This window comes from Colossoma macropomum, unplaced genomic scaffold (assembly GCF_904425465.1).
Source record: "Colossoma macropomum unplaced genomic scaffold, Colossoma_macropomum, whole genome shotgun sequence".
Lineage (NCBI taxonomy): Eukaryota > Metazoa > Chordata > Actinopteri > Characiformes > Serrasalmidae > Colossoma > Colossoma macropomum.
The window spans coordinates 21472779-21500482 of record NW_023494788.1 but is presented as its reverse complement, the minus strand read 5'-3'; the positions used below and the strand labels follow the sequence as shown (position 1 = coordinate 21500482).

General features: G+C 38.7%; 2 protein-coding genes across 5 annotated transcripts; one reads left to right on the top strand and one right to left on the bottom strand.

Annotated features, from left to right (window-relative positions):
• Positions 1–567: 567 nt before the first annotated feature.
• tmx2a (thioredoxin-related transmembrane protein 2a) lies at positions 568–9960 on the top strand. The gene is given in 9 exon segments (XM_036568813.1): positions 568–821; positions 2015–2075; positions 3878–3991; positions 6667–6689; positions 6691–6744; positions 6853–6959; positions 7667–7732; positions 7811–7940; positions 8844–9960. Coding segments are annotated over 9 exon segments (915 nt in total). The 5' UTR covers positions 568–632; the 3' UTR covers positions 9015–9960.
• On the bottom strand, positions 9672–27678 carry zdhhc5b (zinc finger DHHC-type palmitoyltransferase 5b). Of its 4 annotated transcripts, none has more exons than XM_036568808.1 (12): positions 27558–27678; positions 22266–23586; positions 22058–22179; positions 21143–21300; positions 20860–21032; positions 19781–19883; positions 19393–19484; positions 19179–19293; positions 18181–18289; positions 17001–17107; positions 15242–15987; positions 9672–11387 (listed from the first exon to the last, which is right to left on the bottom strand). In XM_036568808.1, the coding sequence occupies exons 2-12, from the start codon at positions 22400–22402 to the stop codon at positions 11276–11278; spliced, it is 1974 nt and encodes a 657-aa protein (XP_036424701.1). In that variant the 5' UTR covers positions 22403–23586; positions 27558–27678; the 3' UTR covers positions 9672–11275. The 4 variants fall into 4 exon arrangements, with proteins under 4 accessions (XP_036424701.1, XP_036424702.1, XP_036424703.1 ...); XM_036568809.1 differs by lacking the exon at positions 27558–27678 and adding an exon at positions 27113–27249; XM_036568810.1 differs by lacking the exon at positions 27558–27678 and adding an exon at positions 26528–26607.
• Positions 27679–27704: the final 26 nt, after the last annotated feature.

Below are 27704 nucleotides of genomic sequence, written 5' to 3'. Positions count from 1 at the left end.
GGTAATATGTTTTGATAAAATAAACAAAATTAAGGTAGAGTTGGTCAAAACAAAAGGATTTTAGCCCAAATACTCTGACTTTGAACCACTTCAGTAGAATGACCCATATATCATCACTGCCAAAAAAAAAACAAATATCTCCAAAATAGTGACTTTACAGGAGAGGACAAAAACATTCTTTACTCTCAATGTAAGTTAATGTAAAGAGGTTTTATTCCAAGAAATTTTATAGGATTTCTGTTGCCTTTTTCATCGTGAAATTTTCACACAATGTCCAGCTGCCGTGTTAAAATGATGCAGAAATGTAAAAATTGAAAAAAAAATGGAGATACATGTTTTCTTTGGACAGCAATGATATGCAAGGTAAGTGGATTTAGAAGGATATATTTCACAAAAAAACAAGCTTTATTTTAAAAGTCATGAATAATGTTTTTAAGACAAATGTCGGACTATTCCTTTAACCAAGGGGCTGCTCCAAATGCAATCCTCACCCGTCAACAAGTCAAAGGATTCAGCCAACCAGCTTGGCTCTGAGTAACCCAGCAGCTGTCGCAGGCCTATTTCTGTACCCCCACTCTCTGTTTCCTTCTCTCTTCCACGCAGTTTGCCACACTGCTGATATTTCTCTGACCATGGGGCTAATCACCGGGCTGTTTTCATTCTTCTGCAACCTCCCAAGGATTTATAAGTGGCTCTTGCGGCCATATTATTTATTATCTTTTCTTCTGTCCATCGCTTTTCTTGCTGTTAGGAAATGCCCGGGACTGTGTGAGCACTTACCGTCTCAAAGAGAAGACGGCAACTCGTGTGACTTTGACTGGGTTAGTCTGTCCCTCTTTCACCATTCAGCTTCATACTGAATACTGAAAGTCCTGCTTTTTGTCTTTATTTTCTCTAGGGTCAGCGGTGGGACTGGGGTGATATATCTTAGATGCTGGTGTGATTCTGATACACTGATATTGCTTTTCTGTATTAGCAATATTATCATCGATATATTTAATAGATCTGATAGCGGTCTTAGTGTTTTGCCATGCAGTTTGTTTTTAGTTTTTTTATTATATTTTGACACTTTACTCATGGTAACCAGGCCCCCACCATTAAATTGTAGTGTTTGTAATTGCCTGGCTGCTTCAGATTGTTTTGAAAGAACAGTTTAAAATACATCAAAACTAATAAATAGTAAGCTTCCTTTATGTAAGTCACATTTCTATCTGGTTAATGTTTACAATAGTAATTTTTGGTGTAAGTTTAGTAGAATGTCAGGTTTGTCATGTCAGGTTTATAAGACGTTCTATAAGCAACAGCATTTAGAAGGTGTGGGTTCATTAACTTTATTAGTGCTAATTTAAATATGGTCTAATACTGTGCAATGCACAATACATTATACATTTGTAAAGTATCATGGTAATGAATTTTATCAGTATCGCCCAGTACTAGCAATTGGTTTAACTATCTGCATAGTACACTAAATTATAAGTCAGTGGCCTTTTAAGTACACACTTAAAAGAGATGGTTCTTCAAGGGTTCTTTAATAAAAGCAATGGTTCTATTTAGACCTATTAATGCCATAAAGAACCGATTTATGTGTAAATGTTCTTTGCATCAAAGGAACATTACAAACATGGGTCGTAACAGTGAAATGGTTCTTCATTTCATATGGTTAGTAACAATGGCAAAACCCTTTTTGATGCTACATTGAACAATATACAACACATTCTCCATCAATCTGAAGAAACATTTCACCCTGCAAAAGAACATTTAAGCATAAAATGGTTCTATACAGAACTCATGGTCCTAAATAGAACCATTGGCTTTATTAAAGACCCCTGAAGAACCACCGTTTTAGCGTGTAGGCTACTTTGTATCCTGTCCTTATTTGCCATGTTATTGCAGCTTAATATCTCATTGTTATAGCAAGAATAAAAAGTTATAACAGTATAATATCATTAGTCTATTATATTCTTTAGTATGTAAGATCATAGATTTGAGTCTTATTTTATGTTATGTGTTATAGAGGGAGGTGGAGATCCTCATGTTTCTCAGTGCTATTGTCATGATGAAGAACCGCAGAGCAAGTGAGTCCCTCGCTCTCTCTCTCCACACACACACACACACACACACACACACACACACACACACACACACACACACACTCTAGGGGTGGGAGGAAAAAATTGAAACAGGATAATATACTTTTGATTTAAAAACAGCGTGAATACATGGAGGCCCAGGGATCGATAATTTGTCATTTAATTATAGACTTTTAGACTAATAGATTACCAAAATGCATTTCTGTCTAAATCCATAAGACAGAGGTGTTTCTTTCTCCGTAAACCTTTAATATACCAGTAAGAGTCATTTGGGCAGATTCCTAAAATTACTTTCACCTGCAAATGGATCAAAAGCACCTGTTAGATATGCAAGAATAAAGCTTGTTTTACATGATGTCTGTCTGCTTTACAAATAAGAGCAGCTACAAACATTTAAAGGTAATGATAACATCTTTTCGTATGTTGATTTGCCTATGTTACACTTCTCTTTTGCTTTAATTAAAAAAAAACTGGTGAGTGTAAACTTCACTAGATAAAAATGAAAAGTTTTCTCTTGGAGGAATACTTTGCAGGAAATAGTAATAAATCTCAGGTTATGGTACTATGTCATATCGCAATGATTAGCAGATCATAAATCTTTAAATTGCAATTGAATGACTCAAGTAATATGGCTCAAGTATTGTGATAATATTGTATCTTATCGTTTGGCCTGCAGCAATTCCCACTCCTAACACACACACAAGTTTACAGTACTGTATAAACTCATTAGCTGCTATGTATTTTTATGACTCAGACCTTAGATATTCACATGGATTACAAGGCATTAACTGAGATAGTAATAAGTTATGAAAAAAACTATTTAAAAAAATAATTTAGTGAGATTTAATAAGCATTCAGACCTTAGATATTTTATTTTATGACCTAATTTAACCCTAGATGCTAATTGAGATATTAATAAGCTAAATATATACAAAATTATTATTTATAGAGTACTTTCTACTGGAATGTGTCTGCCTCAAATCCTGACACCTAAATTTAACTTGTGAAAATAACTTTTTTGTTATTTTAATGTTTGTTAAAAAAAATTAAATCTTTTTGATGTAAAGTGAAATTGAAAGATTTAGATTAATCACAAGTTAAATAATTGATTAAAATGTCTCAATTACAAAATGCTGTCCCATGTTTTTGTGTCACTACAGAAACACAAAGAGTTTTAGTCCATAGGCAGAGTCTTATTTTAGCCACACCCCAGCATTTTAGAGCAGGAGAGACTTTTTAGAGAGGTGAGACTATATCCCTGTCCCTCATGGCCACATGGTGAGCAGTCAGATCCCATTGTTTTGAAGTAAATGTGTCACAAAGTCTGAAAAGCAGTGTGGAACATTAAACATTGTCACTACCGAAACACATATTTTCTGCAATTATTATAAAATTATGATTTTATGTGTGTATGGCTGTTCAAAGCTGTGTTCGCTAGTCATGTACTGGCTAGTGTTTTTGAATTATATGGCATTAGCATTGTATGGATAGTGAGAAAAGGGAAAGTTCAATCATTGAACTGAGGTTTAGGGCTCGAAGCAAAAATATTATAGTCCACATCAGTTTGAACCAATTTGGTAGAATAATTCTTATAAATAAATAATTCTTATAAACTGTAGTGACATTCATTGCTGTCGTGTCTTATACACTTTGTTCAGAAATTGCTTCATCTTATGTGTGATATATGGCACTAATATTTACCATTGATGAATAATTGTATTATTATTAAAACTATTATCCTCTCTCTCTCTCTCTCTCTCTCTCTCTCTCTCTCTCTCGGTCATCAGTAACTCTGGAGCAGCATATAGGCAACATTTTCCTCTTCAGTAAAGTGGCTAACGTGGTGTTGTTCTTCAGAGTGGACCTGAGATTCGGCCTCCTCTATGTCACATTATGTGTTGGTAAATAAACAATGCATAAACACTCAGACACACAGCTGTCACGTGAACGTGCGAGGGAACACTGTCAATGGTGATATACTGTATGTACAAAAGTTTGTAGACGCCTGCCCATCCAACATTTCTTCTGAAATCAAGGCATCAGTAACAGCCTTTACTCTTCTGGGAAGGCTTTTCACTATGGACTGTCGTTCAAGGATCCAGATTTAAAGACTTCTGCACTAGATGTTGGAACATTGCTGTGAGGATTTGATTGTATTCAGTCTCAAGAGGATTAGTGAGGTCAGGTACTGATGTTGGATGATCAGTTCTGGATCACTCCAGCTTATCCCAAAAGTATTGGATGGAGCTCCATCCGTCCAGAGTACACAGATCTACTGCTCCACAGCCCAATGCTGATGCTCAAAAGTAGTTTTGGGACACTGCATACAATCTATGTCTTATTTATTTATTACTTTCTGAGCAAAAGTTATCTTTTTTTCATTCATATCCATCAGAAAAGATATAACAACCAGCAATAACGGCCAGGTTTACTAACAGACACTCAAAATGATTCCGATAATTAATTGAAAACGTAAGTAAGGCGAATCAAAGCACTCAAACATTAGTGAGGCCAACATTGTCTTTTCCCTTTTTGTAGGTTAGATTTTGTGTTATATTTAGGTCAGCCTTTGTTGCATATCCACTCTTCTGGATAAAAATCCTGATGTTCAGGAAGGTTTGTTGCATGTTCTCTTTTGGATGGCCAGAGTGTAGCAGGGTTTAAACATGTCCTATCTCTTTCCACCACTTTGGGAATATTTTTAGTGACATGGGGGTTACCCTGTAATCCCACATTTTGTTTTAACCCAAATAAATGAAGTGTTTTGTACATAAAACTGAATATATCCCACATATTACTCAACTATTTTAAATTAAGGGAAAGTTTTTGGTGATTTTGTGCATTTAAATGGCATTTTTGAGTTGGATTAACCTATTGCAATTTCATTTAGTCTGTTGCCATGGCAGCTTTGAAACCACCACATTCCAAAAATGAAACTGCATTTGCTGTTGATTTTAAAAGTAGATATGTTATAACTTAAGTTTGGGAGGAGAAGCATGGCCGAAACCCTCCTTTTTCCAATGTAACGGCCTATAAATTCACGTCCTCACCTTCTATTCCCGTGAAACACTTTCGCAATCCCCACCGCCAACCCATCTCCTCCCTGTTCCTCATCCTACATCAGTCCTACTACAGCTATGAGGGGGTCTGGCCTTCTAGCTACAGGCAGAAGATGCCCAGAACTCCAGCCCAAGTTCTCAGAGTTCTCCCCCTTCTTCAATCTTTCCCCATACTATCACCACCATGTTGAAAGCATGGTCTGAACTCACAAAGTGTTTTTAATATTCCTCAACAAATGTGTAAAACGGAGTGAAACCAATTAAGACGTGTCATTGAATTAAATGCAGTGACATGTGTTTGCTTAACACAATCTACCTTTTCCCCATTGGCTCCTAACTCCATTTATTTGCATACCAGGTGTTTCTTTCCCTTTATTATACTTAGCATTCTTCCACCCAGCCTACCGTCCCTCATGTGTCTGCTTTCCATTTGTGTTGCAGTTAGCTGTCTGGGCTTGTGGCATTGGCTAGTAGGGCAAGTTAAAGTTCTTCCTGCTGCTGAATGTGGGCCTGTGCTGGCACGATACTGCAGTGACCACATGCACGCTAAGAGTTAACTCAGTAGTGTTTGGCAACATGGTCAAAATTAGTTAATCAGAAGTAGTCATTTAAATGGCTATTAAAATATATAATCACAGTAAAAATCTGGGTTTGACTTTGACTTGAAAAAATTAAATTAAAATAATAAGAATTTATTAGTTGCAGAAACATACATCTAAGTTTATGTAACACATTGGGCCTCATTCACTTTGATTTTTTTTTTCTCAAATGTGTTCTTGAGAAAGGTCCTGTGAAAACATCTACATCAGATTCATGATGTGTTCTTAAACCACAGAAATGTTCGCACCTTTGTGCTATTGAGTGTGTGTAGATTCTTTCTTACCTAAGAACAAATCCCAAATAAGAAAACATCGGTGAATATCAGAATTTTTGTAAAAATTGCATAAGTGGGTTTTAAGAAATTTCTTCTTAAGAACGGTTGGTGAATAAACCCAATTGAACTTAAATTTCTGGTTTGTTCACCAAAGCTTATTTTTGGGGCAACGGGTTACCTCGATTTGTATAGCTTATGTGAACTTATTTGGGCTTATAGTGTAGATGAAAGCTCTCTAATTTGTTTTCATTCAGCTGGAACCAAAGTATTGAATGATAAATTATACGTGGAACGATCTGCTTTTGAATATGGTAAAGCACCGTTTCCATAATACATTAAATAACTACATAATTCTATAAACAAATGATGATAGAAGTGTCCCAAAACTGCTATTGAACACTATGAAACCTTTCAGCTGATGCTTGGCATTGGACATGTGCAGTTGCTCCAGATCATCCTGTACTATTGGCAATGCTTTTCTTAGAGATTATACAAGCTGTGCATGCAGTTGTGTCAGCAACTAATTAGAAGGCCAGTCTAGATACTTTGGACACACAGTATTTTGTTTAAATAGATGTACTATGTACGCTTTTCAATGTGAAGCACAAAATGGATTTATCTGAATGATCTCCTTGAACTGCAGTGTTCCTGATTACATGTAAACCTCCCTATCTACATGGGCCCAGAGTACATCAAATACTTCAGCGACAAAACCATAGATGTGAGTACTGCACAGAGAACCATACTGGATCATTTGACTATACATGGTTGTTTTTTCCTTTTTTTGTGGTTTGAGATTATTATGTGAAGAAGTGTGTTGTGATGTTAGGAGGAACTGGAGAGGGACAGTCGAGTAACGTGGCTTGTCGAGTTTTATGCCAACTGGTCTCCCGAGTGTCAGTGTTTCGCCCCCGTTTTTGCTGACCTCTCACTGAAGTAAGACGAGCACACCCACACAAAATGCTGAGAAATCAGAACTAACATTTGCACATTTGTCATATAAATATTTTATTCAACAATAACTTTCCTGCTAGAAAAACCAGCACAGTCCAGCATGGCTGCTCAACAGCAAAAGCAGCATATTGTATGTGTTGTATTTTGGTTGCTGACATGTTGGTCAGCAGCAATGCAAGTTATTAGGCTGATCACCAGGAAAGCAGCATGTGTCGTGTTTTGGATGCTGGTGTGCTGGTAATCCAGCATGGTACCAGCATCAAAACACAACATATGCTGGTAAACCAGCACCAAACCAGCATAAACCAGCACTGACTAGTTTAGACCAGCATGGAATGGATGCTAGTTTGTATTGTTTTTCTCAGCAGCGTTGTTTTGTGAAATTGAAAAAGTTATTCACTAAAAAAAAGTGTAATTGTATATTTATAGGCATTATTTTGATCAGATCACCACTCTATATTAATTTTCTATATTAAATTTATCATATCTTCATTATTGATGTTATAGAGCTTTCTATATCATATTAGAATCATCATTCTGAATACACTGAAAATTTCTTACGGCTTTCAGTCCATTATTTAAAACCTACGTAGCACAGTAAATTAGAATCATTTTACACGTCATTGCAAACAAATCACATTATTGATAAGTGTATGTAATCACAAAGTTTTTTGGCTGCTTCTCTGCAGGTACAACTGCTCTGGCCTCAAATTTGGAAAAATAGATATTGGACGATATGCAGGTGTTGCAGAGAGGTAAGCTGTCTTCTCTAAAAAGTAAAACATATGACTCACTTGCCTGACCCCACTGATGGCCACATCTCCTGTGTTCAGGTATAAAGTAAGCCCCTCTCCACTCTCCAAGCAACTGCCCTCTCTGCTGCTGCTGCAAGGTGGACGGGAGATTATACGTCGCCCTCAAGTGGACAAGAAGGGGAGGGCTGTGAGTTGGAGCTTCACAGAGGTAAAGAGCTGAGAATATGGTTTAGAATATTTGTTCAAACTTAGTGTTTTTTAGACACTTAGTGGACGTGAGTTGGGTTCAATTTTCATGCAACATAATTACACATTTATCTCATTGCTGGTAATTAGGCTATTTATTTTACTCAATCTGACAGGTAACTTTATCAATGATCTGTTAAGGTTTATTTGTTTAGTGGTCAGGTTCGGACACAATTTGGTTGGGCTACAGATGGATTCAGGCAAAATGTTTTCAGGCTACAGTCTAATTTGGACACAATTTTTCTGGGCTACAGCTGGGTTCAGACAGAATTTTGTCAGGCCACAGCTGGACTCAGATAGAATGTAAGGTTACAGTCGGATTCAGACAGAATTTTGTCAGGCGAAACTCAGACTGCGACAGAATTTTGTCAGGCCACAGTCCGATTCAGACATATTTTTGTTGGGCTACAGTCATATTTGGAAAGTATTTTGTTGGAATACAGTCAGGTTCAGCCAGAAATTCGTTTAGCTACAGTCAGACTCGAACAGAACATTTTGGACAACATTTGGCAGGGCTACAGTCTGATTTGGATAGAATTTCTTTGGGATACAGTCAGATTTAGACAGAATTCTAAGGTTCTGAAGTTAAATTTAGATAGACGTTTGTCAGCTTACAGTAAGGTTCAGACTGAATTTCCATTTACATTCGGGTTTGAATTGACTTTTGTCTGACTACAGTTGGATTTGGACTAATTTTGTCAGGCTCTAGTCCTGTTCGTATTCTAAACCCAGTGCTGTGGGTTGAGTGTCAGACTCAGACAGAGAATATTCTCAGGCAATGTTTAGATTCAGTTGCACATGCCTGGCCTGATTCCACAGAATGTGAAGCAGTGGTGTTAAAACACTCCTTTCTTTGTTTCTGCAGGAAAACATAATTCGTGAGTTCAACCTGAATGAAATTTTCGAGAAGTGTAAAAAGCTCAAGGGCCGGAGTGAGAAGATAGAAGAGCTGGGGTCTCTCCCACTGGAAGACCATGATGAGGAACAACCAATCAGAACATTGAAGGAGGAGTCAGAGAGCAAGAAAGACAAATAAAAGGAAAGAGCCCACAGTGTAGATTAATGGAAGATTGGATAACATTTGTGTTTATATGTCTAATTTACGCAGCGCCTGCTGGTGGTACACGTTTTTGTACATGCAGCCTGGAGTGGCTAGCACTGAAAGCTATAATTTGGCAAAGAAACAAAGTTCAGTTTCCCTTTACCCCAAAATGTAGTCAATTAACCAAGACATGTTTGGTGTCAGAAGTTCAGTTCAATACTATAGTTTTGCACAGGAGCTATGATGCTAAAATGTATCTGATAAATAATGCATAAATCATTACACTTGTCTTAAACTGTGTCAAGTAATCTAATTTTACATATTTTTAAAGATAGCACTACGCTTTAGTAATTCTTCTCAGAACTATTGCTTTAAGAGGAATCAGGTGAATGAAGATGACCTGCACACCTTCAGTTGACTTTACTGTTGACTGTTTCAACCAAAAACAGTTATCACAGACACACTGACCAGCTTCTGCCAGAGATACCTTGACTTCTGTTACTTGTTGCTTATTATCTGTCTTTAAGCCAAATAATGTCTATAGAAAGTGTTAGTCTTTTCAAAGGAGGCTGATATTAGTGAGAGGCCAGTGTTTTAGTTGCAAGGTTCAGTTCACCCTCATTACTGTGAATAAGGAGAAGACAGTTACACTTTCACTGTTGCAGTATTATTTATTGTTCTGTTGGAAATGTGTTGGCTCACGTGACCCAGTGTCACCAGCATTAAAGGAATACAGAAGGGTAGAAAAAGCCTGCACTTCATTCCTAGAACTCAATACATCTTTCACTCCTCCACTCCATCCCATTGTTCCATGTTTTTCCTCTCAATGGATGTGCAGGTAGAGATCTTCAGACCCTAAGTTACAGTTAAAAAGGCTTCATAAGGCCATGGTGGAAATGACAAAAGAGTATCAATAAAAATACTTTTGTGTGTCACTGCATAAGCTCTTTATATCTTGCACTGACCAGTCACTGGTCCTCAAAGCTAACTCATAACCAAATCACCACTTCCCTTATGCTTATATAATACGCACACCTTAGCAGATTCTCTCAACAGGGTAAAAGTTGGAATGTGCTCCTGTACAAGATTTTGAGACATCAATAATCCTGCGAATAGCATCGCTTTTTTCTTTCATTCTCTATGCACAGCTTTGAAACTTCAAGGGCAGTAATACTTGTACTCCAGCTCTCAACAGTAACCGCTGCCCATAAAAATAAACAACAAAATCAATGAACATAAAATAAAAGAATACATTATCACTATCCCCAGTCTCAGTGGTGTACTGCACATTCAGTATCTGCTAACGTTGGGCCAGGATGCCCCCTTTGGCCAAAAGTTTAACCTTCCTGGGACTGGCAGACCAAATCAAAAGATACAGCCGTTCACTCTGCACAAAATATCTTCACTGTACAGATGTTTTGTGCTCTGAAGATGTTATTCACTTCTAGAGGCCAAGTGTGCTGCCTGTCAAAACAAGGTCCCTGACCAGATCTCTTTGGCTGATAATTCCAGCTTGGGTGTTGATTGGCTGATGCAGCCATCAATTATATCAAATAGCTCCACCCCTAAAACGCTCATACCTCATGTGCCTACCTGCTACTATTATTGGCTGACGTTCCTATCAAACATATTCAATAATTATTACAATATACTGTATCTGTACCTGTATAAAATAATATATTTGGAAATAAAGAAATAAGAAAAAAAGAAATAAGAAAGAAAAAGTGTATGTCCAGAGGTGGAGGCTGTAGGGAATGCTGAGTAAAATTAATTACTCTTGCCTCAGTGTTTCAAACACCTAATTGGTTGACTTGTGAGACTTCTGCAATTTCCACAGGAGTCAATGAGCAATCGATCACTGGCTACCGACGAGGTGTAACCGCACATGATTTTGTCCACCAATGTCAGCAACTCCAGACTTGTATGGCACCAGCCTTCAGAGATCTCACAGTTGCACAGTATAAAACTGGTAATACAACAAGTAATTCTTTAAATATGTAACAGAATTCGTGAAGATTCATGTACCATATGGAAATTAAGAAACCACAGCATGTAGGGATCTTCACTGGTCCAGATTCTTAGCAATCTTCCTCCAGGGACTGGTTGACTGATGATACTACCTGTTCAAGTCTCTTGTGACATTTGCCTTAGTACTTTTTGTTAAACTTTTTTTTGGTTGAACTGCTCTCGACCCATCCTCAAGGCAGAGCTGTTAAGCCCTGCGATGTGAATCCTGGGAATCGGGTGCTGACCGTTCATACTGAAATCTCATAGGTCGTTCCACCGACACCGCTCACTTTCTTCACCCCACCCCCAGGTTTGTGTGCATGGGTGCTGTGATTGGCCAGGCTTTGCCTACTGGTAGAGCTGATTGGTTGGAAGGAAGAATGGAGAGAGAGAGACATAAGTAAATTCAAACACCGAGCATGTATTTGTACGGCTTGAGAATCCTTAAAACACACAGTGAGCAAGGCCTGGGCGACACGCTGAGCAAATATTGATACAGAGATGTGACACAACCTATGGTGAGACAGTTTCTGTATCAAGATATTGCAACTTACACTCTACGTCCAAAAACATCCTGATAGCTACTTTAATGTGCACCCACTGCTGACACAGGTGTTCAGTCACCCACACACAGCTTGTATAATCCCCATAGAAAGACATTGACCAATAGAATGGGATGCTGCGAAGTCTAAGGTCACCATGCCCAACGCCAATCATCAGCTAGAGGCATATAAAGCCCCCCAATATTGGGCTGAGGAGCAGTGGGACTGCATTTTCTGGAATGACGGAGCGCCATCCAATACGTCCGAGTTGAGCTGAAGTAGTGGTGGTGAACAAGAACTAATCATCCAACATCAGCAACTGTCCTCTCTAATGCTCTCGTGGCTGAATGCAATCAAATCCTCACAGCAATGTAGTGTAGAGCCTTCCTAGAAAAGAAAGGCTGTTACTGCAGCAAAGGAGGACAAACTCCCTATTCATACCCTTGATTTCAGAAGAAACATTGGATGAGCAAGTGTCTACAAACTTCTGGACAAATAGTGTAGTTTAACTCTTGGAAGACCAGAGTTATTATTGGGATTTGGCACTTTTTAATTATTTAGTTATTTTAAGTAATTACATGCTTAGTTACATAACGAATTACTATTACAGGTTTGTAGACACCTACTCATCCAACATTCCTTCTGAAATCAAAGATGTATTCAGCCACAGGAGCATTAGTGACTGTTGGATGATCAGTTCTGGATCACTCTGACTCATCCCAAAAGTTTTGGATAGAGCAACATCACTTCAGTGAACATAGTTGTACTGCTCCACAGGCCAGTGCTGGGGACTTTATACCCCTCCTGCTGACCTTTGGAATTAAGCATGGTGGGCATGTGCAGCTGCTCCAGAGCTTCCCATGTGTGTGCGCAACTGAATGCCTGCGTCAGCAATGGATGCACCTTATAATACCCAAATTCACTAATTAGAAGAAGTGTCTTTTGAACATATAGCGCATCACCTTTTATACTTACAAACACAAAAGGAATATTGATGGAAAATTTAGAAGCTGCATTTTTGACAACATATCTGCTAGTTTCAGTGAGCTCAGAGTCAAAATTAAATAATATACAATAACAACAAGATTTTGTGACTTCCAAGGGTTAAACACTGTTTCTCAGTCATTATGTCTTTCCTTAAACTTTCAGACTTATCCTGGTCTGGTCTGAGAACAACTACTGAAAGAGAAACATTTCAAAGAACATCTTGCTAACCACAAATATCTAAGTCTTAAGCTCTATTCGGGTGGGATTAGTTTTATAAGAGGAGATGGGGTAATGTCGGTTTTGTCTGGCGTTTCTCAGTCATTATAATCCTGTATGAATGTACCATGTTAGTCACTGTCTGCATACTCCCACATCAGTAAAGATTCTGGTACCTTTTATGTTCATGGAAATAAACCCAGATTATATTAATCCTGTGCGAATCGACATAGTCAGTAAAAATGCTATTGTATGCTGTGGAAAAGTGTTTAATAAGAGGTTTAATAAGGTTAGTAAGAGTTTAAATATTAAGGCACTCAAAGAAGTGTTTATTTGTGGCTAAATCAAGCCAATATGTAACGTTACTGTCCTACCTCACACGAGCAACTCGGAACATGTGAAAACTACAGAAAAGGTTTTGATTTTGTGCTGTGATGTTGACTGTTGGTTATGAATTCCCATGCTAATGACAATGACATTTAAGATGACAAGATTTCTTATCTCATGCAAATAATCATTACAGATGTCCTGTAGTAAACTGGCATTACCCCACCTCTCCATGGAAAACGAATCCTGTCCAAATAGGGCTTTAGTATTTTTATATACATTTCCTTCATGGCATCATCTTTATAGTGACAACTAGCCTTATTATACTGTGACAATGCCAATATATTATATATCAGTAATTTAATACCTTATCGCCCACCCCTACAGTGAGCTACAGAGAGAGTGACATACTGATGCCATGCACTCAGGTTAAAAAACTGCACACAATCACTAACACTCCAGACACTCTCCAAACATATCAGCACACACTGAGTGAGACGCAACGAACTGGACATACAAAGAGAGACAAACCTTAGCACAGAGACAGAGTCATCCTTAACGGCCACAAGGCAGGAGAGGTGAGGAAGAAAGAGCAGGCGGATACAAGTGAACAGAAAAATACAGGAGGAAAAAGGGATAATGGGGTACATGAAGATGGCAGACATAGGGACGAGATATGGGCAAAGGAAGTGGCAGGAGGTGAGTATAAATGACTAGTAGTTAGACTGAGAAAGATATCACATTACTGAACACGGGGAGAGGAACAGAACATGCTACACCAAACCTCAGAGGGGATGTCAAACTTTACCATCATTCAGGAAAGAACGTGGGGGGTGTGTGGGGGGGGAGTAGGGATGGGCACGGTTATTTGAATGTACAGATACCTGAACTCATCTCAGTATTTGTTTACTTAAAAGAATAGTTTGGCAAAAAATCTAATTCACACAATTTTCCACTTAACCCAGGTGTAGCTGATAACATAATTAGTCCTATATATTTGATCCTAGTGCAGTACAGAATGTGAAATGTTGAATAAACATCACTGTGCCCAAAGTTTTTGATTGCTGTTTTCTAATATGGCAATACTACTGCATTGTGTCTGTGTGTTAAAATATTGTGATATGCATTATGTACTGTGAAAATGTCTAAGCATAGTGATATATTTTTGCCATATTGACCACCCCTACTGTGAACAATAAAAATGAACAAAACTTAATTGCTTCAGACAACACCAAGGCTACTCATACTCCTGATGCACTCATAAGCCTGAAATGGTTTGTGAATATAGACACTGTTGTCTATAACGGCTGCATGCAGTGTTTAGCTACATGGCAAAGTTTTGTTAATTTTTATAGTTTACAATAAACCATACTGTGTTCTTAACCACACAGACAAGCCTGTGCGACTTTAATTAAGACCTGGATGTGATCTGAGTGGGTTGAGACAAATCTGGAGATGTTTATACGGACAAGATTTGGGCTCTTTGGGTGACTATTGAGTTCTAGTGATTGTTAGCAACATCAACATTGCAGCTCCAGTTCTAAAATAAGCATGTCTTGGCTGATCGATTACATCTGGGGTAAGTGGAAAACTAATGTAATTTAGCTTTTTTGTTATTTAGATTTTTTACTGTTTAACTATTCCTTTAATCAGATGTTTGAATAAGGCATCTGCAGTTTGGAAATAAAATTAAATTATCGCTTATTTTCTTGTAAATGTTTTTAAATCCGTTTTTGACTGAACTAGTGATGCAACTGCAGACAATGTCAGGACAGAAACAGCTGGTAATGCGTCTCATATTGAGCAAAATGGCAGGATCTAAAAAAAGATACAGGCTAAATGGATAATATTTCAAACAAAAACTGTTATATTTTTCTGTAGGTCAACTGGTTGTCTGCTAAATCAAAAACAAAAGAAAGATAAATCACTGAATCAACCGAGCAATCAAATACAGACGAGCTTGTATGCTAACAGCATGTAAACATGAATCCTTCCGTGTTTTCGGTTTTTATTTAATTGCAGTGAAAAACAATCTTCTTGAGGTATTTGAATACTAGTCACTTAAAAACGGATATCAGCAAAAACTGTTAAAACGCCCATCCCTAGCGGAAAGATCGGCAGAGGTCTACAGGCGTTACTCACTTTGGCATTGAAGTCCCACCCCCAGTGTTAGTTGGCCGCTGCTGTAAGTCGGCTCCGCCTGTGTAGGACAACGATTTGCCCAGAGGAGTGTTGCCGGGGGCGGGGCCGGGAGGAGGGGAGCCCAATGAGCGAGCGCGAGGAGACAGAGGAGGAGGAGCTCGGGAAGGGGGCGGGCTTGTGGGGCGCAGGAAAGCTCTGTTGGGGGAGGGTCTTAGGGGGGCAGGGCAGGCCTGGAGAGAGCCCTCCCTCTGCTGAGCGGACAGGAAAGGGGAGGAGTAACCCATTAAGGGGGCGGTGCCAAGTGAGGACGGGGCTTGTGGTCTGGGTGGAGACAGCTCATGAGCGGCTGATTCAAACTCGGGACTCTCGGAGGGCGTCAGCAGGCTGTCGTAGGACAGGCTGCCATTCCGCGTCTGATTGGCCAAGCTCTTGTAACTAGTTGAGGTTGTGCCCTCCGAGAGCAGCGGCCCCAGTGCATTGTGGGCCGTGTGTGCCGAGCGGATGCTGGAGGAGCACGAAGCCGCCGCTGACTGCAGGAGAGTGTCGGTGAAGGAGGGGTAAGACCGCCCACCCAGAACGGAGGCTCCGCCCAGCCCTCCCGAGCCTGCTCTGCCTCCCTCCCCTCCCCCTCCCGATCGCCACCCTGCGCCGCCCCGGCCTGACAGACTGGGGTCAGAGCGGTAGCTGGGATGGCTGGTAGAGAGTGGGATCGAGGGGGACTCCGTCATACTGTCCCCCCGAGTCATCTGAGAAGAGAGAGAGAGCGAGAGAGAGAGAGAGAGAGTATACCAAACGTTCCAAATAGCAGCTACACCAGGGAGATTTACGATGATGTGAAAACCAACTCTTGAGCCATCAAATGATCACTGCACTTCAAGCAAAAGTTCAGCAAAAACTTACACAATATTTCTCTTTCCCCAAATGTACTTTCTGACACTGCAAGACATACTGTTATCTATCAAAATGGACAAAAGTATACATACAAAAATTCACAATGGCTGCCACTACATTGCATTTAAAGCTATGCAATGTACTTCTGCTTATTCATATAGATAACAGTTTGTCATGCACTACAAAAGCCGCCCAGCGTTCGGGGTGGGCGGTCTATTTGAGATGACTTGACGACTTGACATGAGGCAAGTGGTCTGAGGCAATTGTGTGATGACTTTGACATCCACAATGCTAACAGGCACAGTATGAGCTTTTATCCCTTGTGAGCTACATTAGCTTCATAGCTCCAATACAAAACTAAAAAAGCAAACTTAAGACAAACTTGTCTTGACTGACCGTCTGCATCTGGGATAAGGGGAAAATTGGCTAAATTAGATTTTTTTCACCGAACTAATCTTCAGTGATCTCTTATGTCCAAAGAACTGAAGAGACTGGTTTGTTTCACATCATGTTAATCAAAGGGGCAGGTAAGGAAAACAGGAGCTGGCCTCTATACGACACTGCAGACCATGAGGAACATGTTGATAGGAATGAACACAGCATGAGGCAAATACAACCACACAGCAAAACTTACAAAGCAAGAAGACACGAAGAACAAACATAACCACTCACGCACACAAAGCTAAAACTTACTCGTTGGCTGTTTGCCACTGATTCACCAAGAAATTAAACAAAAAATATAAAAATAACTAACAGGGGTATAAATTCAGAAAGTGCACGCATACAAACAACACTAAATGCAACACAAGAACTGCTGACCATCTGGAACAATCTGGTACACTGTGTTTACATCAGGATACTTTCTTACCTTGCTGGAATGTGTTAAGGCTGTATGGTTTTTTCCCGGACTGCTATAGGCCGGCCGGTATTTATATAATGAAGGTGTGGGTGGTGCTTCAGTCAGCAAGCTGCTCTCTGATTGGGGGATATTAAAACAATCATGAGGGAAAGTCCACGTTTGTAACGTCAGACATGAAAACTCATAAGCAGTAAACGGTGAGAAGTTCAGAAATGAATCCCCTGTGGTGGTGCTCGGCAGCATCGCTCCTAAGAGAGTTTTTTATTACTTTTAAGTAGATAATTTCTCCTGAGACTAAAACTAGGGAAACTATTTAGCTCAACAACTATGTAAATAAGTCATGCTTGTTTCTAGGTATTTTGATTTATTTGTTAAAAATATGTTGATTACTTTATCAAGGTCAAAATGTCATTGTGTACTTTGTGTCCATTTGAGACCTCAAATTTATTATAAATCAAGGCCATTCTAAAAACTCTGCCCTATTATACAAGTTCCACATGTAATCGTGTAATGCTTGGACCCGAATAATCGCCACTTGTGATGTAAATTTGTAGATGCAAACTATATGCAATATTAATTAATATGACATAATTTGAACATACCTGTTGCATATTACATTCTGTGTAAATTTCATGACAAATGGACTAAAAGAAATGTCCCAAAATGACTTGGAAAAAAGTCTGGTTCCACTGATATACATTAAAAGTAATGTAAGTTTTTTCCCTCTCATGTAAAGTTACCATTTTGGACATACAAAGTTTTCTTCCGACAGCAGCAATAAGCAAACTAAATAGAAGCTAAATGGAAGCTAAATTGTTGCTAACAATAACACTTCACATATTAACCTTTCCCACCCACTGAGAGCTATTGAAGAATAATAAAGTCAAATAATGACAGTGAACTGCTGCTGTTCTGTTTTTGAGGGAGAGGAAACGACAAAAGGAAATAAATTATATGAAAATTCAGAGTGATTTAAATGACTGGATATACAGTACTGCAGTCATGGTCACCTCACATGGAAGTATGAGATCATAATTCTGGGTCAGTGGTGTCTCTAAATTTTACTATTGAAAATGATTCAGGTAATATTGCACAGCAAATGCAAATTAATGCATGCTGTAACAAGAGGTGTTCTCTTTGTAGTTGATGATTTGTGTACGTGTCTTGACGTGGGTGAGTGAATGGTCACCTTCATTGTGTGTGTGAGGCAGCCCTTGGTATCTGTGCTCCGGTTTAGGAGGTGGAGGAGGATCAGCATCTGTAGACTGACTTTCCATGGCCTCTAGACTGCTCTTAGACTGAAACACATACAAAACAACACGCACATGGAAATCCAAATTCTAGTCAGCTCAGATTTAGATCCATATTTTGGTGGCAAATGTGTGTTTCTAAACTTACAGGGGAATTCCAACAATTTCAAAATGTCAGTATAAATTGTGAAAAGTCATTTGATTCAAAATGCTTTGTTCTAGAGAAATTTTCAGAGCCAAGACTTTTTCACAGTGGGTGACTGGAACCAGATGTCTGTTTAATCTATCTCACAGAATTTTAATCCACAAAATGGTTATAAATTCATTGCCTGATGCTTGAGATGTTTTGAGATAAAGTTTTAGCCTAAAACATTATTGACATTACATATAAAAACCTCAGAAAGCACATGTAGGTCAATTAAGACACTAAATATCTGGTCTTGTAAACACCATGGGCCCTGGTTACTATCACCAGCACTGTAAAAAAAATCTGTAAGTTACTTTACACTTCGCATCAAACCACTCTGAATGAGTTTGTTGACATCTCAACAATTGAATTCTACAGAAATTTTGAAAAATCAGTGGATTTCTCCTTTAATGTTGACAGTTTTAAGACTTATTATTCAATAACACCTATAATTTATACTATGACTACCATGAAACTAATGTACATGACACTATATGTAGTTAGCAATAAAAGTGTGGGCTTTTAGTCGTCAATAAATATATTCATTATTTAATTTTCAAAGCCAAAAGAATTGCATGCAATACAGAACAGGTTTAAGCAACAATGAAATACATAACATTACAGGAATCTGCAAGGACGATGTCAAGATTAGCAGGCCAGTTCAGGCTCAAAATATTACAGCTCTGCTTCGCTAGGTCTTTTACTAACTGCCAGCATTAAGCATGTATGTTTGTGTTAGCATGTGTTTACCTGCTGGATGCCGTTGTCCAGAACTTTAGCAGCAAGTTGCGCTTCAGAAAGCTGAGGCCGCAGAAATGGAGGTTGGACCTGAAGTGACTTACTCCCCCGCAACCGCCCCATATACCTACACACAAAAGCATCAAGGTCAGAACAATGAAAGCTCTAAATAATGTACACACTGATGTGAACATTGTTCTTGTATAAAACAAATAACAGTGTAAACCTTGGGGCTTGGGAACTACAGAGCACATGAGAAACGTTTTTGCAACATCCGTGTGTGAAAGGGTTGACTCCACCTCTGAACTTTCCTGTAACCTGCAGATATAGAGAAAAAAAAGAGAGAATTCAGCCCTCCTCACAGCTGAATGCATTTAAATATCATTTGTGTACTTCCCTTTAGAGGATGTATTAACTTAACTTTCATGAGAAAATCAACAAAACATGTAACTGGACCAGGTTATTCAAACTTTTGCACATGACTGTATGTGGCTGGACAGCAAAAGAACTCTAAAACTCCTTCAGTTTCACTGTTAACATACTTATTTTTTGTGCAGCAGTACAGTATAATCTCTTGCCTTCATTTTCCCTTACAAAGACACATACATACAAACCTGTTCATTGGTAGTTCTTCCTCTGGCCACCAGTACAATGTGGAACCCAGTGAGTCCTGCTACTGGGACGAAGAACAGACCAGCTATGCACATCACTGCCATACTGATGATAGTGTTAAGGATAATGTTTCTCATATCCATAAGTCTAAACTAAAGGATCTAAACAATATCAAAAAGTGCTGCTAGAGTGCAGTATACACTGTAAGCATCTACACTGTACATGTCTACACTGTAAACACGACAAGTATGTAGTTTGTTTATATGTGGTTATTTATACTCTAAATAGACAGATGCATAAAGGTGTGGGCAGTACAAAGTTCAAAGTAAGGAAAGGCACAATGTTTCAATGTTTCAAATAAAATTTGCAAGCAAAATATAGTATAAAATAAAATATATATAAAATAAAAATTCAATGTTACAACCACCACAACTCGAAAGGGCAAACTTTAAAGTCCATCTATCTGCCATTGAGCACTGGAAGTTATGCTGGCTTAGTACTAAATTGTCCACAAAATACTTTACTTGTACTGGCGGTATTCCTCTTTTAAGAATAGGTTAACCCCTTAAACGGCTGGAGACCATCGGCCCCAAGTTTTATTACACATTTTTGCAACCTAAGAATAGCTCAGCCAGTCAGCACTGAAGTCCCTGTAGTTACTGAATAATAAGCCTTTGAATGTAATAATCCTGGGATTTTAAGGGGTTAATTTAGCTAGCTAATAACAGCCTGGCTAATATGGGCAGAAACCCTTTCTGATGTTGAAATTAAATTGCTAGTGTTGTATTCTGATTAAGTTAAAAAAAGGAAGTAAATGTAAGTTTCTCTAGAAAGGAGTGTTTCACAACAAAACACTCTGAATGAAATTGTTTACATCTTAGTGATTGAATTATGTGTAAAATTGGTGGAGCTCCCCTTTAATGATTATTATTTCCTATACCGGTGTTTGGTTACTTATGATGCTTAACTTTGAATGCAAACAGGTAGTTCTTGTATTTGAGCATTATGGTTAACACCTCTTCCAGAATACTACAGATGTGAGTTCTTAAAGACCTTTTCTCTGACAGAGTAAAAAGGATACGTTACTCCAGAGTGAACTTCATCCAGCTGTTTAGTGTGGTTGAGGATGTAAAGTAGGCTGAATCCAAACACTCCCATAATGTGAGTAGTGAGGGAGAGCAGGAACAGGAAGAAATATCGGTAGTTTCGTCGCCCAATGCAGTTATTCACCCACGGACAGTGATGGTCAAACTCCTAACAGCAGGCACATCAATGCAGAAATGTAAATACAGGATAAAGTAATATAAATTTATAAATAAATAAACATGAGCAGTTAGGACTTGAACAGATGTGTGGATGCATACCTCTACACAGTTGTCACACACAGAGCAGTGTGAGCATCGGGGTGGTCTGTAGAAGCGGCAGGTGGAACACCATTTCATGCGCACCTGAATTCCTCTCACCTCCACTGTCTTGTAGAGCGGAGCCCGGAAATCATCCTCCTTATCTTCATCTTCCTCAGCTGCAAAAAGCAAACACAAACATAAATGCAACCAGTTATTAACTACTTAAACTACAGACTGTATAGCATTATTATAACAGTATTTGATTTATTTATAGTAGTTACTGCATAATAAGCCTTATGATTAACAACTGAATTATAAGCAAAGAGTTTATGCTGTTAAACTACTGCAACTTCAAGGGCGGGAGACATAAGAAATACAATGTTATGGAACCTGAAGGCATATTTTTAATTCATCAGTTATCAGAGTAAACTATTCAAGAAGGAACAGGAGGAAACTTACAATAAGAGTTGTAAGTAAAGCAGTCTTTGGCATATTGGCAAAATTGTAGCAATAATTAATAAAACAAAATAGTATAATGGCTTGACATCCAATCTGGTCTCTTTTTTAATGATACGTGCAGTTGTTCAGTGTTCTAGACGTATTGATGATACTGGTGATGCACAGTTGTATGCAAAAGTTTGAACATCCCCAGTCAGTTTACATGCTTTGTTGATTTTCTAATTGAAAATAAGTTTACACATAATATGGTGTTTTTTCTGTAAATTCTGTCCAAAATTTCTATTTATTTGCTAAGCTCAAAATATTGTATGAATATTGTTTATGTTTTTTTTGTAACATGTTAAATTCAGCAAATAGACAATAAATGTGATCATTTCATCAGTTAATTAAAAAACTCTTAATGGAGCTCAGTCCCTTTGTACCATCACAACATCTCATCTAAACAATTTAACAGACAGACACCCAAGTGTGTACCTCTGGGGAAGATGCCTGGGTCCATAAACGTGGCCATGCAAAAGTTGGCCAGCGTGAAGAGGAAGACCACAGCGTTGTAGAGCGGAATAGAAGAGGAGAAACGCTCAGCTAGCCAAGGACAACTACAGAGAGAAAGATACAGTGTCACGCTCCACTAGCAAATTAAAGAGATAAACGCATCGCATGAGCGCAAAAGTCTGTGACTCACGTGAAGCATAGGAAGAGAGTCGTGGCCCCAACCAGGAAGGCTGTTGCCGCAGAGACAGGCACATAGCGGCTGGGACGGAATGGGTGGGAAGGGGAGGGGTCTCCGAGAGCCCCGCCCACACTGAGACCCGCAGGCATTGGGGAGAGGTCCGAATGCTAAAATAAGGTCAAAGAGGCAGGGACCTCTGTCCGTCTGCCCAGCTACAGGAGGAATGTTTTGTCATGATAAAAGTAACTGTTTGGGAGCAGCTAATTACTGTGTCAATTAATGGTGGAAAAAAGGGAAACAGAAGCAAACGACATTAAAATATGACAAGCTCAGAAATCTAGTGAATTTTTAAATTTTGCAAAAAGAGAATGTGACCCAACACAGTGCAGGTGCCTTTGATTTGTATGTCTGTGCCTTATACTTAAAAAAATACATATACAATATATGATATGACTAAACTGTGATATAAAAAATATTTATAGTTCCATCAAAAATAAATTTATATGGCTTGGATGTGACAAGATTTTGGTAGAGAAAGGAAAAATCAAGTGATAGCAAAGCTCTTTCAGTGCAAATCTCTAAGAAGCCCCATGTTTCAGAAAAAAAAGAAAGAGAAACAGCAGCAAAAGCCCAGTCACTGATGCAGAAAGCCCAGTTAACTGACTTACAATACTCTTTCTTAGTCACAAGGCATGTGTTTCAGCGTACTTGATGAGTGAACATGAACGCATGATTCAACATGAGGGAGTCCAAAAAGAAAACAAGGGAGGGGACAACAGAGGGGTACCCGGAAACAATGAGCCCAACAGAAAGTAAAACTGAAAAAAAAAAAGAAAGAAATAAAACGCTGCCACAGTGTCCAGAGTCCCAATACCCAGTGGGACAGTTCGTCTAATAAAAGACCTTAATTATGAAAATGAAGAACACAATGGCGCTCTTGCAGTCTTCTGGCCCAAATAAAAGCTCATATTTCAATCCAACTGTGTTTCGAACAATCAGCACTTAGAGCAAAAACATGTCCCAGGCAAAAAATAAATTCTCTCTCTGGTCACAATGTTGTGAATACTTTACAACAGTATTCATACAGGTATGTTTAGAGGAGTCCTTCAGAGGGCCACAGGCACACACAAACCTCCCTCGCCTGCACGTGCGCCTGCTGTGGCAAGTGTGCATGTTGTGGCGCCCAGGTGACACATCAGCGTCCAGAAGCATTTTAGCCCTGTATTATAATCCATCACACCCCTCTTTGTTTGAAGCAGACAGAGAACAATGCAGTGTATCTGGAATTGCTGTGCTTTCTTCTTATATCCCACTAGCAGGCCGGAAGTTGCACCTTGAGGAAAAAGCGAAAACTCAGATCAGAAGACAGCAGTGCTAACTGACACTGATAAAATTCAATATCACAATATTACCCAAGTACATCACACAATCAGATGAGATTTAAGTTTATATTAACAAACCCAATGAGCCCATGCTTCCTGAGGGGTGGTAGTCTATGCTAAGAACGACGCATGACATAGCTTGCTTTGATTGGACTGTCTTGTTCTGCTATCTTCTCTTAAAATTACACCAAGATGATCTTTACATAGTATTGGAAAAATTAACCAGACGGAAAGCACCTTTTCATAGAGGATATTTGTTACTTTTTTTGTTTTTACTTTTACATTGTAGTACCATGAGTACCATGAGTAAAGCTCACAAAAACAGAACCAAAAAATAAAAAAATGCTTTGCAACAGGAACACCACTATTTTTATATCATGGATTTAATTAGGCCTGGGCAAAAATATAACATAATGATACTTAAATACATTTTTATAATTACAATAATTTTCCATAAATTGAGGTCCAGGACTAGTTTTTTGGACATAAAGACCAGAATATCATTGCTGGCAGAACAAAACCTTCCCTGGTAATTTTATAGCATAACAAAAAAAAACTTCTTAACTTATAATGGTGGTCAATGTAACCATTTTTACAAACCACAAATTTCCAAGCACACTTATTGTAAAGTCTTAAAACACTGCAAAGGGTAAGTGGAGCTGACAAATGGTGCAAAAAAGATATGAATGAGGCTTGAAAGCTAAACGTAGAGTGTCATACCGCCAGTCAGCTGTGGTTGTGTTGTCATGTTCACAACATATTGGTGTTTGATTGCTTCCAATTGCTCTAATTAATCTATGAGCAACTCGCAAGCTCTGTGTTATTAGGTTAAACTCCTCCACTTAAAACTTGTTCAGACAACATTGTCGCCAACGTAGGCTATAGATAAAATTGCAGCTTATAAAAAAAATGTACTCATATCTATGGGATATAGAAATGTATTTGGTTCTTCTGAGGTTTGATAAGCTAGAACACACAAGAGTGCCAATAATATAGTCTCAAAAACTATGAGTACAATGATATTTAATGTTTCGAATACAGCACTGCACTAAACCCACTTAACCTTTTAAACTCCTTGGAACCACCGGTGGTTCCAAAACGCACTTTGTCATATTCTTCATAACTTTCATATTCATAGGCTTCATTCAAAAAGTGGGTGTCGCATGAGAGCTGCAACTGTCTACTTTCCAGTCAAATAGATGGGTAACGTAATTTTACTCCTATAATTTTACTCCTATAATGTCTCTTAAGTGATATACTCTGAAAAAATATTTTTATACAAAAATATAAAGAGCGTCTAAGATTTATGGCTTTCAGCAGTAAATTGTAAGCATATAGCAATATGTGTATGATCATAAAACACATTTTCTGTTAATTTGAGGGGAACTTTTACAAAAAATAAATAAATAAATAAAATACAAATTACACCTATTTCATGCAGTTACTGAATTATTTGCTTTATGATTTGGTCATGTAAATTCTGATGGAAAAACCAAAATATACGAGCATATTAAACAGGTCTAATTATGTGCTTTTTGTGATGAAGCATGCAGTTGGTCAGTGTTCTTTAGGTACTCATGATATCCATGATATGCTCAGAAAAGTAATGTCATACTTTTTCACGACAACAATCAATACTGTCATACTGCCCATCCCTAGATATGACACTCATGATCTACAAAATATATACCTAAAACTGAAAAGCATCGATGCAGTTGTACTGTTATGGTCCATACTTTACCTAGCTCTGGAAGACCTCAAGGCATCATCAACAGTTGGCTCTTAAACTCAGCTTAACTCGTGCCTCACTGACTTGAACTGTAAAGGTCCAATCCACAATAACATTGTGTGCTTGTCTTACTCCAACAGACACATTCCACCTCTAATGTGAGAGTGTGGGAGCACACAGCCCTTCTGTGCGGTGTGTGTACAAAACATGTTGAAACTTGATCATTCTCATTCTTCCTGGTGTCACATCTGAGTCACCAGGAAAAGGGTGTGCCTATCTTACACTTTCTCCGTGCTCTTATCTCTTTAGATGCCACTGCTAACCTCATAGCTCAGTCTAATTTGATCTTTTGTTCCTGTATTGTGTTGTCACTGTGATCATGAGAAGAATATGCCCTTTAATTCAAAATGCACACATAATGTTATACATCTAGTACAGAAAAGGGCTGGGCAATATAACAATATGGATTATTATTGTGATAAATTATGTCACAACATGCTTTTGTGATCATATCGTGGATGTTGTCAGTCTATCCCAACTGCATGTTTGATTACAAAGAAAGCATTATTAGTTCTGTTCAATTGGATTTAGTGCAGCCCAGTATGTGAAATGTTGAACATAATTCATTCAGTTTTTCACAGTGTATTTTTAAATGTAGCACTGCTTTGTCTGTTGTAATTTATTAGATGTTAGAAAAAAATATAGAACCAATTTAACAAATTGTGTATCGTGAAACCTTACATTACTGTGATATTACACTTTTGCCATATCACCCATCTCTATACACATTTTCTCATTCATCACCACCTGAGATCTGAACCAAAGTGAAACTATAATACACCTCGTTACCAACTGCCTCGGGCATTATCGCCCATCTCGATACCATTTCGTCTGACTCACAACACAATCAGCTGTAATTATGACAACGAACCTCAATGATATGTAGGTTAACACTATGACAAACTGTGATGGCATAAAAACTCTCGTCCTTTCGTCTTGCCTAGTTAACTGACCATCTACAAACGGTGGTGCAGGGGCTAGCCACCTAACTTATGTAAACTTATGTAAAAGCCTTACAAATGCCTGTCAGATCCTGAGATACATTAAGTCAAAACGTATACAAACGCAGTCTTACAGGAGCGATTCAGATTAGGTAGCCTTACCTTAAATTTACTCTGATAGTTCATGATTACGAGGCTGAAGTTGGCTTCCTATTCGCCAACTTCTTGTTCGAATTTCCCCGTTCCACCTTAAATGGTGCAGCAGCTCGATGCGCCAGAATGTAACTGCTGTGTAACTGCTGCACCATTTAAGGTGGAACAGGAAAATTGTAACAAACAGCTGGCGAATCATGAGCCAACCTCAGCCTCGTTAATGACTGTTGGCTAGTTAGTTAACGCTAGCTAATGCCCCAGTCGCAAAGTATCTCCAGAGAACCTCCAATAAAGTAATTTAACGTGATGGAGCTCCTTCATACTTCGCCAAAAGCCCAAAGGACTGGTTTACACATTGTCAAATATCTTTGTTGACAGAGAAAGACTCGGAAAAGTTTGACGGCACACGTCAAAACAGAAACAGAAACGGCCCACAAACAGTTCGGCTAACTTAACGTTGGCTAGGCTAAGCAACTCAAAGTTGACTCAAATTACTAGTTGCTGCTTGGTAGGTAGAATTTGTCTGCCCTGAACTTTTTCTGGAAAGGAACAAAGAGACATAAATGCTGCAATAAGCTTTGGAAAATGACTTACAGAGGTGTCCTAGTCGGAGAGCTCGATGCTAACGCTAGCTAGAGTTATCTCGGCTAGGCCGACCTGCTGGTACTCTGGATTTAGCTCAGCTAGCCACTACGAGAGGGAGGCAGAGGGACGGGCGGTTAAAATCCTCTTGTTTATGCTCCTTCCCGCAAGCTAAAAATAGGTTAGCCGTGTAGTATGTAGGAACAACCGACTTACTTTCTTGTTTATCTAGCACGTCGTGTGCCAAAATGAGCATTTTCGTTAATGTGGGTTAGCTTAACGGTTGTCTTCCTAACGCTGCGGTGCCCACAGTTCATATTTCTTGCTGGCGAGCGAGCTTTAATGCAGCACTCTGTAATCTTTATTTAGCTGGCTTAAAGAGTGGTAACGCTACTATTCCTGCACTTTGCTGTTATTTTAAAATGTAAAATAGGCATGAGTTAAATGCCGTAGTTACCTGATTCTACTGTAGCCTGATTCCTGTGTCCAACTGTACTGAGATGCTCTGATGGGCTCCCCCTACAAACCAACACTAACTCTAACTTGACTTTGATTCAGGTATGACACGAGGAGACCGAGGATTTCGAAAGACTGCTGCCCTCAT

Bases quoted from the DNA above. Each gene is read 5' to 3' on its own strand.
- zdhhc5b (XM_036568808.1), bottom strand. From the start codon at position 22,402: ATGCCTGCGGGTCTCAGTGTGGGCGGGGCTCTCGGAGACCCCTCCCCT. The intron at 21,301-22,057 runs GTACACACTTGG...TGCTTTTTGCAG, and splicing joins CCCAGGCATCTTCCCCAGAG to CTGAGGAAGATGAAGATAAG. The intron at 19,485-19,780 runs GTTTGTATGTAT...CTATATCTGCAG, and splicing joins GAAGAACTACCAATGAACAG to GTTACAGGAAAGTTCAGAGG.